The sequence below is a fragment of the Mobula birostris genome, chromosome 23 (genome assembly GCF_030028105.1).
Source record: "Mobula birostris isolate sMobBir1 chromosome 23, sMobBir1.hap1, whole genome shotgun sequence".
Lineage (NCBI taxonomy): Eukaryota > Metazoa > Chordata > Chondrichthyes > Myliobatiformes > Myliobatidae > Mobula > Mobula birostris.
In genome coordinates, this window is record NC_092392.1 from 25,566,483 (window position 1) to 25,579,743 (window position 13,261).

The window sequence follows — 13,261 nt, forward strand, 5'->3', positions numbered from 1 at the left end:
CAGCAGCAAGACACCAAATCATATCCACAATTCTGAGCAGAATCACGCTCCAGCGTGATTGAGGAACTGCAAATCTAGTTTGAAATTAACAAGGGTATAATATGAATATTTAGAAAATAGATGCAATACTATCATATGCACTATTTGAAGCCACTTTGCGAAGCATCTTTTTTAAAAAATTCATAAGCATAATGTAGGCAATGCTGATAAAGTTATTTCCAATCCCTAATTAAGCTCGAGGACATTGATGGCACCCTGCGTTTTACTGTTGCAATTTATGTGATGAAGATATTCAGGAATAGCAGAACCTTAAGCCAGTTGCTCTTGTTGCTGTGTATGGCAGTGGACACAGGCTCAGGAAATGCAGCCAGATGAGGTCTGCAATGCATCGGTGGATGGAAGAAATAAATACTTATTGTGGAAAATATACATAGAGGGAAGTCATATGGTTTGCTTTTCCCTGACCTGACAGTTATTGGAGCTACACTCATCTGAGCAAGATGGATATTTCAATTAAAAGACCATCAGTCCTGTATGATTGATTATTTTTTCTTTCACATGTAAGGGCAAGGAAGTGGCTATGTCTGTGTGAATGTTTTCAAGGTGAAAAATATTACAATGACTATGACAAGCATATTGTAATTAAATGCACAACAAAAATGAATGGATAAGATAAAATTCCTTACTTGACTCCATATCTTTCCCTGAACATGATATGGTCCCTGTAAGTACGGTTCACATCGAGGTCGATCTGCCTGATATCAGGAGATGTTGCTCGTGCTCTGTACTTGAGTTTCTTTGTTTTTTATAAAAGAAGTTAAAGAGAAAAGAAATCAGTTTATAATTTGACAATGTTCTTAACAAAATAAGGCAAAGCTAAAATATTTAAAGCTAAATCATTTTACTTTTAACAGACACGTTAATGCTTATTTAATAAGCTTCAAATCATTCACATATTATGAAAAGCTTCAGTGCAATTAAAATGTAGTGTTGATATAAACTATTTGATGTTCTTTAAGCAACCCATACAAAATGCTGGAGGAAGCTGCAGGTCAGGCAGCATCTATGGAAGAGTACAGTCGACATTTCGGGCCAAGAGCCTTCATCAGGACAGATGTTCACTACCAATTTTCTAACAGCAGTGTACGTTCATGAGCTTAGTTATCCTTCAAATGCCTTACAGCAGTCAGTAACTTTTGTCAGTATATATGCTGGAGTCAAAGACCAACAGGTAGGTAATGTCAAAGAAACGGTGTGTGTGTTTGTACATCTGTGTACTGCAACCAAAACTGGTTTTCATTCAACATAACTCTTATCAATTGAATAAAATAACCTCAAGACTTTCAGCTCAAACCTCAGTTTAGAGATAGGGGAAGTAACAAATTAGCAAATGTGGTTGTGAGAAAAGTGTGAAATTAACGATTAAAGACCGATTATAAAGATGCTTACAAAAAGGCAGAAAAATCCATTTACCATTTTATTCTTAACTTGTATTGAAAGTAAAGTATAACATTCTATCATGGTTCTAGCGGTTAAAAATATCAGACATTGCTGGAAACTTACATCATACAAGTCCTTTTTTTCCTGTTTTATTTTTTGTATTTCCAGAAGTAATGACCAGACCTCTCCCCTCAGCTGCAGTGGGATTCCCTTATAAATTCTCCTCACCACCTTTGAATCAAAGTTAAAAAGAAATAAATTGTCTTCCATCATAATACTCAGGCAATTTACTCAAACAGCATTATTGTATTTCCTACCTTGTAATGCTGCAAAATGATCCATCTTTTATGAATATAAATAACAAGTAGTTCTAATTATAAAATTGAGACAAGGAAATTTTACCAACTAGAGGGCTTATATCAGGCTACTTAATAATCTTAGTATGCTTAGAACAACATTTCGGCGTGAATAGTTTTTCCATTTTCTAGTCTCGCTAGAGGTTGGTGCAAGAGAAGTGAAGCTTGTGGTGGATGGAAAGAGGAGAGTTAAGGTAACTAACATTAGCATGATAAACGGGTCTGACATGGAGATCAAATTCTCAGCACTACTGGGTTGAAAAAGCTCCTACAAACTCAAATGTACTGGTAAATGGAGCCACACAACACAGAAACTCACAAGTTACCAATACTTCCACTATATGTGTTCTGCGCCTTTTGTTTCCACTATATGTGTTCTGTGCCTTTTGTTTCCTGGAAAGATTACCTGCTAAAGTTTTTTAAAACTTTGCAGTGCCTGTTTAAACAAAGCACTATGTTATAGTAATGTGACTTACTGACTTCATCATCTGTTTAAACTTTTCCAAGAATGTTGTTCTGTTGTTCACTGGTCATCAATGGTTGGAAAACTCAAATGATTCTTAATTCACAAACTTACCATCTGGAAAACGGCATAGGTTAAAATGACTCCACAACTTATGTTCTCAATATTATTTATTGACATATTTATTTATTATGATTTGGATTTTTATTTGCAGTTTGTCTTCTTTTGCAGATTGGTTGTTTATCCGCCTGTGTGTAGATGCTCATTGATTCTATTATGTTTGTATATTTATATTTTCTACTGTGAATGCCCGTAAGAAAATAAATCACAAGGTAGTATATAGTGATACACAGTCTTTGTGCTTTAATAATAAATTGAATTCAAACTTTGAAATAACAAAAGACCTTGGTTAGACAATACTCTCATATGGAATATAAGAATACAAAAACTAGAAACAGAATGGCCAAATGCTTATTAAGATTGCTCCATCATTAAATAAAATCATAGCTGTTCCGATGTAGGCACTGATTCCACCTGTTCAACATAATCTCTGAATTCCCTATCAACCAAAAGTCTGAACACCTATTTTGGCACAGATTCAATAATCCACCCTCCAGAGCTCTCTGGGATAGAAAAATTCAAAGATTCATGGCCAGGTAATAAATTCCCTCTCATCTCCATCTTAAATGTGCACCTCTCACTCTGAAACAAAGCCTTTTACTTCCAGAATGCCCCATGAGGAAAGATCCTCTCAGTATCAACCTTCTTTCTTGTCTGGCAGGCTTAGCATCCTATAGGCTTTAATAAAATTATCTCCTAGAGCAGGGGTCCCCAGTTTTTATTATTCCATGAAACTCTACCATTAACTGAGGATTCTGTGGACCTCAGATTGGGAATGTCTGTCTTAGAGGCTCAACCTGCTTAGCCTTGTCTCATTAGGCAATCCCTTCAACACAGGAATCAATCTTCTGAACCTTCTCTGAGTTGCCTCTAATGCAAGTTCAAAGTTAAAAGCTGTAAGTAAATTTATTATCAAAGTATATGTAACCATATTCAACCCTGATATTCACCGTCTTGCAGGCATACTTAATAAATCCAGAGAGTAATAACCATAACAGAATCAGTGAAAGACCACACCAACTAGGCATTCAACCAATGTGCAAAAGACAACAAACTGTACAAATACAAAAAGAAAGTAGTTTAACATTCAAAATACATTTTATTATTAACCTTGGGATTTGTCTCCTTACAGGCAGCTACAAAACTAAGAAACCCAAGGGAACCCATTAAAAACAAAAGACGACTGTCAAACACCCAGTGTGCACAGAGAGGGAGAAAGAGAAAAAAACAACAATAGATAAATAAGCAATAAATATCGAGAACATAAGATGAAGAGCCTTGAAAGTGAGTTCATGGGCTGTGGGAACATTTCAATGGGGCAAGTGAAGTTGAGTGAGGTTTTCGCCTTTGGTTCAAGAACCTGATGGTTAAGGGCTAATAACTGTTCCTGAACCTGGTTATGTGAGTTCTATGGCTCCTGTACCTTCTTCTTGATGGGAGCAGCAAGAAGAGAGTAAGTTCTGGGTGGTGGGGGATCCTGATGATGGATGCTGCTTTCCTGCAACAGCATTACATGTAGATGTGCTCAATGGTGGGGAGGGCTTTACCTGTGATGGACTGGGTTGTATCCACTACTTTTTGTAGGATTTTCCATTCAAGGACATTGGTGTTTCCAGATTTCCTTAAACATTGAATCCAAAGTTGCACATTGTACCTCAGATAAAGTACTGCTAACACCCAAAACACATGTAGTAAAGACTTCCTCCATTTTATACACCACCCTTTTACTATAAAAGTCAATATTCAATTTTTCTTTCTCAATGCTTAATTTACCATTTCATACATTGGAACACCTAAGTCCCTCTATACACCCACAATGTGTGACTTTATAACATTCAAACAATAACATGTTTTCCTATTCTTCCTACCAGAATGGAGAATCCATATTTCCCCACATTATATTCCAACCTAATGTGTTTTATCAATATCCTTTTGTAGAGTCTTATCCTCACAGCTTGCTTTCCCATCCAACTATGTAAATTCAAAGTAGATACAGTGCACTTCATGCTTGCATTGAAGTCATTAATAAGACTGTAAATAATAGAGGCCCCAGTACTGAGTCCTTTAATATCCTACTAATCTCAGCCTACTGCCCTAGAAAAGGCCCATTCACCCTATTTCAGTGCTTTCTGTCAGTAAGCCAATCCTCCATGTTCAGGTATCATTCTCACTGTGGATCTTACCAGCCCAGTCCACCAGAGCTGACTTCAAATGCTAGGGCAGGCATATCCCTATCTCACAGGGGTATGATTCTGCTGGCTATCCTCACCTGGTTTAGCCCACCTATCGAAACGGTATTCCAAGGTGTGGTCACAGCGAACCTACCCAATATAAATGGTAATTAGTTCTAAGTGCAATGAAAAGTATTGGGAGCTGATACTGAGAGAATGGAAATAAATTATTTGGTTAAACAGTAGTTTGGCTTTTTTTTTATACCTTCTTAACTATTTCCATGAAATGTTGGCTAATTGGGGCAGCCAGTTAATTGGGCCAAAATGTTAATGTATTCCAATTAACCAAAATCCATTGTACTTGTAAATGTTATTTCTTGTGTCTTTGTCCAAAGTCATTGAAAGAAGGTGGAAGGAGGAGTATCCAGTAATGACTCCAGCCTCTCCAAATTCATCCTAAGGGTAACTTCCACAACACTGCTTGTGATGTAATTTCTACCCTTAATGATGGTTTCTCTGGTGCCACAGTTACGACTCTCAACAGTGCCTGTTCCATTTCCAAAACTGCTGATATCAAACCCTACCCCCTTCTCTCCAGAGGAGGGGGACAGGTATCTACTGGCCCTCACCTTCTACCCAACCAGCCTCCACTTCAATAACTCTGCTTATACCATCACCTCGAGTTCCCACCAACAGATCCATTCTCTCCTCTGAGCTTTCCAAAGTATTTGTTACCTTGGTAGTGCTCTGGCTCACCCTTCTATTTCCACTGTCCCATGTAACGACAGGAGATGCAATATGTGTCCATTTACCTCTTTTATTCTCACCACTGAGGGATTCAAAAGCTCATTCTTAAAAAAAAAAGCAGTTCACCTGGACTTCTTTCAATTTAGTTTACTGCACTCACGGTTCACCTTGTGATTACTATCCTGGAGAAACTCTCATTGAGGAACTCCTTCATAAAGAAACCACTTGAACTCATCCTGCACATGAAACTTGTTGCTTTTCTCCCATCCCCCTTCAAACAGACTTTCACTACAGTGGGAAATAAAAAAAAGTGGCTTAGTGTGATTGCAAAGTTTGGAATGGCTGGCATTGCACATGTACTATTCTTGAAAGTATCGACATTATTATGAAAATTAAATATGAAAGTACCTGCTAAATTTTTCAAGTACTCCCAAAATTTTCAAATTATATTTGCTTTGGATAGTTCACCCTAATAAGTGTAAGCTAAATGAATTTCAAATTTCAAAGTTTATTTCCCATTTAGAATTCAATTTGAAATTGTCCCTCATATTCATGTTACATTTTTTCCATCTCACTTTAAAACTATACCCTCTGGTTTTCGATTCTTTAACCCTGGGGGAGAAAATCCATGTGTTTGTAAGTATAAAACCTGTCTTTGAGCTTGGTGGTACATGCATTCAGATTTTTGCTTCTGCTTGAAAGAAGGTTTTGTGGAGAGAAGATGTCTGGGATGGGTACGGTCTTTGATTAAGCTGGCTGCTTTACTGAGGCAGTGAGAAGTGCAGAGTCCATGGAAGGGAGGCTGCTTTCCACGATGTGCTGAGCTGCATCCACAACTCTGCAGTTATAGGCAGAGAAGCTACCATACCAAACCATCATGCTCCTCAACTAGTTTGGAGAATTTCACACACTTCAACACTGAACTGGCTCCACAAGCAATAGACTTCAAGGACTCTACAACTCATGTTCTCTGTATTATTTATTTACTTTTCTCATACTTGCACAATGTCTTATTTTGCACATTTGTTGTCAGTGCTTGTTTTTTATAGTTTTACCATAAATTTTATTGTATTTCTTTTACTGTAAATGTCTACAAGAAAATTAATCTCAAGGTAGCATATGGTGACATACATGTACTTTGAAAATAAATTTACTTTGACTTTGATGCTTCTGAATAGAATGGTTTCTATACTTCATTGAATAAAATTAATAGGGATCATAGAGTAATAGAATACTACTTCATAGAAAAAGGCCTTTCAGCCCATCTAGTCCATGTTGAACTATTATTCTGCTTTGTCCCATTGACCAGCATGTGGACCACAGCCGTTCCATCCATACACTTATCTAAATTTCTGTTAAGTGTTGAAATTGAACCTGCATCCACCACTTCCACCTGTAGCTTGTTCCACATGTTGACCACCCTCTCATATGCTCCCCTTACAAATTTCACACTTAACACAGAACCTCTAGTTCTAGTCTCACAGAACCTCAATGGTAAAAGCCCACTTGCATTTACTCTATCTAAACCTCTCATAATTTTGTAAATCTCCTCTCATTCTCCTACGCTCTGGGAAATAAAGTCCCAACTTACTCAACCTTTCCCTATAACTCAGGCCCTCAAGTCCTGGCAACTTCCTTGCAAATTTTCTCTGCACTCTTTCAATCTTACTGACTTCTTTCCTGTACGTCAGTGACCAGAACTGCTCACAATACTCCAAATTAGGCCTCACCATCATAACAACTTCATCATAAAATCCCAACTCCTGTACTCAGTACTTAGATTTACAAAGGTCAATGTGCCAAAAGCTTTCTTTACGACTCTATCAACCTGTGATGCCACTTTCCTTTCCCTTTGATCCTTCTGTTCTACCATATTCCTCAGTGGACTACCACACTGGTTTTGTCCTCCTATTTGTGTCCAACCCTGCTTTGTCTTCCCAAAGGAGAATACCAAATTTCTTTAGTCTCCTGAGGAAGTAGATGTGTTGGTGAGCTTTCATGGCCGTGGCATTAATTGGTTGGACCAGGACTAGTTATTGGTGATGCTCATTCCCAGGAACTTGAAACGCTCAACTTTGTTGACTTCCGATGTGACAGAAACATGTGTTGAAATCGAACTTTCCTGCAGCCAATGACCAGCTCTATTGCCTTGCTGACATAGAGGGAAAGGATGCTGTCACAGCACCATGTCATGAGGCTATCTCCTTTCTGCACTCCTTATTTGTAATCTAGAAAAATTCACCACTCGGCCAACACCATCACCATTTGCACTACTCAGTTCTTCTCAGTCTCCACCCCAGCAAAAACTCCATTTGTTCTCTCCATTCTCCCTCCTCCTCTGCAACTAAGCTTTCCACATTCATTTGAGATTAACTGCTTCTCTCGTTACATGCTTTTTCACCGACTTCACTTTGTGTTTTCATTTAATATTTCCAGCCTTTGCAGTTTTTTTGATTTTAGATGACAAAATGCTTGGTGAGACTGCATCTACCAGGGAATTAAAGAATCCAATGCATAATTAATGATTCTATTATATTGTGTAATGTGCCTAACCATTGTGTGTGGCAAAGGGGATTATATAAATGAATGAGGTGATAACAATTTCCACTTGACTGGAACATTTGCATTTGTGACAATATGTGGATAAGGTATCTACATTAAATTTTCCAGTCTTTATTAAGTTCATTTCTGGTGAATATTCAAAGTACTTAGTAGATTTTATAAACTGAAAAGGAAGTAAATATACATCCAACAACAGCCAACTTATTTTTCATTTTTCTTGCATCAATTCAGGAGCTGATTTTAATAAAATATTACTAACCTAGTGTTGAATGTTGTAATTCTTTCATAATTTGCAACAGGTCTGATCACAAAACTTCAGAACCAACTGAGATGACATGTAACTTTACTTGTTTGTTTGCCAATTCACTACATCATATGCTCAAGTATGTATATTTAAGTAATATTTCCCAAGCTTAGCAATGAGAACAATACGGTTATATAAGGCCCTGAAAATCGAATTCCATGGCAGAGATTAAATCTTTCAAGCATCACTAGATTCTGGAATGGTTCTGGAGGATTGGAAAATTGCAAATGTCACTCCACTCTTCAAGAAGGGAGGGAGGCAGAAAAAAGAAAATTATGGGCCAGTTAGTCTAACCTCAGTGGTTGGGAAGATATTGGAGTTGAATGTCAACGATGAGGTTTTGGGGTACTTGAAGGCAGATGAGAAAATAGGCCGTAGTCAGCATGGTCTCCTAGAGGGAAAATCTTGCCTAACTAATCTGTTGAAATTCTTTGAAGAAATAACAAGCAGGAAGGTGCTATACATGAGGCTGCTTAGCAAGATAAGAAGGAGGTCGCTTCTTTCTAATTTTGCTTTTGGGTGATGGAATTCATGGCTTTGTGGCCAAGTTTGCAGATGATACGAAGACAGTTGGAGGAGCAGATTGTGCTGAGGAAGCTGGGAGATACAGAAGGACTTAGATTAGGAGAATGGGCAAAGTGGTAGATGGAGTTTAATACAGACAAGTGTGAGGTATTGCATGTTGGAAGGACAAACCAAGGTAGAACATACAGGGTTAATGGTAAGGCACTGAGGAGTGCAGTGGAACAGAGGGATCTGGGAATACAGATACAAAATTCCTTAAAAGTGGCATCACAGGTAGGGTCGTAAAGAGAGCTTTTGGTACATTGGCCTTTATTAATCAAAGTATTGAGTATAAGAGCTCGAATGTTATGATGAGGTTGTATAAGGCATTGGTGAGGCCGAATCTGGAGTATTGTGTTCAGTTTTGGTCACCAAATTACAGGAAGGATATAAATAAGGTTGAAAGAGTGCAGAGAAGGTTTACAAGGATGTTGCCGGGACTTGAGAAACTCAGTTACAGAGAAAGGTTGAATAGGTTAGGACTTTATTCCCTGGAGCGTAGAAGAATGAGGGGAGATTTGATAGAGGTATATAAAATTATGATGGGTATAGATAGAGTGAATGCAAGCAGGCTTTTTCCACTGAGGCAAGGGGAGAAAAAAACCAGGGGACATGGGTTAAGGGTGGGGGGGGGGAGTTTAAAGGGAACATTGGGGGGGGGGCTTCTTCACACAGAGAGTGGTGGGAGTATGGAATAAGCTGCCAGACGAGGTGGTAAATGCGGGTTCTTTTTTAACATTTAAAAATAAATTGGACAGATACATGGATGGGAAGTGTATGGAGGGATATGGTCAGTGGGACTAGGCAGAAAATGGTTCGGCACAGCCAAGAAGGGCCAAAAGGCCTGTTTCTGTGCTGTAGTTTCTATGGTTCTATGGTTTCTATGGAATACAATGTTGGGAAGTATATGGTCATGCACTTTGGTAGGAGGAATAAAAGGTAGACTATTTTCAAAATAGGAGAAAATTCAAAAATCTGGGATGCAAAGTCCTTGTGCAGGATTCCCTAAAGGTTAACTTGCAGATTGAGCCGATGGTGAGGAAGGCATATGCAACAATGGCATTCATTTTGAGAGGACAAGAATAGAAAAAACAAGGATGTATTGCGGAGGCTTTATCTGAGTCTGAGGCCTCCGTCAGTCAGAGTTGACCATGGATATTGTGTCCTAGCTGTCTAGTTATGCAGACCTGGGTAGTACGATATACAGAGCAAGCTGTTGCTCATGTAGCAAGCTGCCCTGCCACGCATCTGATGAGCCCAAAGAAACCGCAGAGACCGATACAGTTTGGTACCAGCACCATTGCAGGAGTTGTAACACTGAACTCAATGTAGGACTGCCTTAGGGACTCCAGCTCCAATCCTTTCCCCTTGGGATTTACTCTTGAAGTCTTCCCCATGAGTGGGTATAGCTGCGTGGCAGCAGAGATTTGAGATCAGAGTTTTCCTTCTCTTAGATGAGCTGCCAACCACAGCTGATGAGCCCCTTCTGCCTGAAGCAACTGGTTTAAAGGTGCCAGTAACCCATCTTTGACCTTTCTCCTGTCAGTAGAAACAGTTCCGCTGGGCTTAGTAGCTAAGCCACATGTGAAGGCAAGGAGCTGGACTTTATAAGGCACTGGCAATATCTTACCTGGAGTATTGTGAGCAATTTTGGGCCTTTTATCTAAGAAAGGGTATGCTGATATTGGATAAAGTACAAAGGAGGTCCACAAAAGTGATTCTGGGATTGAAAACCTTATCATGTGAGGAGTGCTTGATGGCTCTGGGCCTGTACTTGCTGGTATTCAGAAGAATGAGGGGATGGGGGGAGGGTTATCTCTCTGAAACCTATTAAATGTTGAAAGGTCTGGACAGAGTGGATGTGGAGATGTTTCTTATAGGGGGTAGTTTAGGACCAGAAGGCACAGCCTCAGAATAGATGGACGTCCATTTGGAACAGAGACGAGGAGGAATTTCTTTAGTCAAGAGGGTGGTGAATCTGTGGAAGTTGTTGCCACAGGTGGCTGTTGTGGCCAGGTCACTGAGTGTATTTAAAGTGGAAGTTGATAAGATTCTTGCTAGGTCAGGGCATGAAAGGTAATGGGGAGAAGGCAGGAGGATGAGGTTGAGAGGGAAATGCATCAGCTATGATCAAATGGTGGAGCAGACTCAATGGGCCAAATGGCCAATTCTGCTCCTAAGTCTTATGGTCTAAATATTTACACAATATGATTGATTCCAGCAGAATTCCATTGTGAAGAAAAGCACAATCACCTGTCAGAACAAACTTAACTTTTAGCTCAGTTACAGCATGAAAAATCAAGCCACTGAAACAAATTAATGCTCAGCAAAAAATATTAAACACAAGGAACAGAATAGGTAAAATCCTGTATGTCTCTTTATCCGGTGCTCATTCTTCTTCAACGTTAATCTTGTTCACAATAAAAATCATGGAAAACTTCTTCAACACAAAGCAAAATGTCCAGATCATTTATTTTACTTAACCTGAACCTCCACCTTCGCTTACACATTAACACTGGACATTAACATTGTGTGTGCTTCAGATCAATTTTGTGCAAAACTTTCATGATTAAATATTAGAAACATAGCAACCTATAGCACAATACATGCCTTTGGCCCACAATGCTGTGCCGAACATATTAAACAGCATTTGAATGACAATGCAACTGTGAAGTTTCATAACCATTGTTAGTGTATTAAGTGACCCTTCTACTATGAAATTTTCCATGAGACAAGGGGCAAAATTAGGCTACTTGGCCCTTCAAGTCTGCTCTGCTATTCCATCATGGTTGATATCCTTCCTTTTTCATCCTCATTCTCCTGCCCTCTCTCTGTAACCCTCTGACAGAAGTTGCTTTGTAGAACAGAATGATGCAAGCTAGCACACTGGTAGACTGACATTAATTGCTGCAACTTTTATCATGTGATCAAGATCACTGCAGTTCTTTCAAGATCAAGCTGGAAATTTATATTCTGCCTTCACTGGAATACCTGTTTTACTCTTAGATGGGCAACGGTCTAGAGTTCAAAAAGAATTTCCACAAAACAAGTTCTGAATTAAAAAGGAAACTATAAGTTTTTGAGCTACACTTAAAATGCTGGAGGAACTCAGCAGGTCAGGCAGTACCCATGGAGGGGAACAGATACCTGAAGATTCAGGCCAAAACCTTTCATTGGGACTGGAAAGGAAGTCAGAATAAGTAGCTTGTACTCCTCCCTTTACCTATCTTCATAATCTTGCTCCAAATGACAGCACATCGTTCCTTAAATAAGGAGACCAAAACTTTATACAGTATTCAAGATGTTGTTTCATTAATTCCTCATACACTTACATTAAGAGTTCATCACTTTTATATTCCAACCTTCATTAAATTAAAGCCAGCACACATTAGCCTTTCTGATATCTCTTGGATCCATATGTGAGTATTTTGCCTAAGGAGCTAGCTTTTAGCATGTATGAGGATACCCAAATCCTTTGCTTCTGTAGATTTCTGCAGCCTTTCACGATTTATGTAATAATCAATTGCAATAACAAAACTAAATTAAGAATCAGTTTTATCATTTCTTCCTTTAAAACAAACTCACATTTTCCTGCATTATATTTTATCACCTTTTTGCCCAATCACTTACCTTTTCACTATTCTTATACTTGTCCCAGCTTTTCAACATTTTTAACCATTTTCCTGTTCTTTCGATCTCAATTTGTTTTAGCTATAAATACAAGTCAACAACTCATTACAAAGCACTAAAAGTAGGTAAAACTTAACTGAATTATATACAGTGCCTTAAAAAAATATTCAGACCCCAACCCTTTGTTCACATAAATGAGTATTACAACCATGTATTTTGATTAATTTAACTGAGAATTTTTATTTGTGAATCACATGCTCCTTTTTTCACAGTAGACCCCCCCCCTCAAAAAGGGGAAATTGTAAAACATGAAAAACTAAAAATTGAAAACCTGAACTATCAGTTCAAAAGTATTCCTCTCCTTTGCTCAGTACTTAGTGAACCAACTATTACAACCAATAGTCTTTTCGGATAAGTCTCTATTAACTTTGCACAATGTGATGGAGCAGGATTTGCCCATTCCTCCTTGCACAATTGCTCAAGCTGTGCCAGATTAGTTGGGGAGTGGTAGTGGACAGCAATCTTGAGGTCTTGCTAGAGATGTTCGATCAGGTTAAGGTCAGGACTCTGACTGAGCCATTCAAAAAAACCAATTTTCTTCATTTGAAGCCACTCCATGGTTGCTCTGTTCTTTCGGTCATTGTCCTGCTGAAAGATTAACTTCCTCCCCAGTTTAAGCTTTCTGGTAGAGGCTAGCAGGTTTTTATCTATGATCCCTCTGTATTTAGCAGCATTCATCTTCCCATCAATCCTGACCAGATTTCCAGTCCCCATAGAATGGAGCTACCTCCACCATACTTTACAGTAGGGATGGTATTACCAGGCTGAAGCACAGTATAAGATTTACACCATACATATCACTTTGTGTTGAGGCTAAAAAGTTCCACTTAAGTCACATTTGCCA

General features: G+C 38.7%; 1 protein-coding gene across 8 annotated transcripts in view; it reads right to left on the reverse strand.

The window, feature by feature from the left end:
- usp6nl (USP6 N-terminal like) overlaps nt 1-13,261 on the reverse strand; it is a 223,595-nt gene that overhangs the window by 62,729 nt on the left and 147,605 nt on the right. For all 8 annotated transcript variants that reach the window (XM_072241354.1, XM_072241351.1, XM_072241349.1 and 5 more), the window contains 3 exons: nt 12,358-12,438; nt 1,564-1,671; nt 687-796 (listed from right to left, as the gene is read on the reverse strand). In XM_072241354.1, coding sequence (XP_072097455.1) covers nt 687-796; nt 1,564-1,671; nt 12,358-12,438 — 299 coding nt within the window. The remainder of the gene's footprint in view (nt 1-686; nt 797-1,563; nt 1,672-12,357; nt 12,439-13,261) is intronic.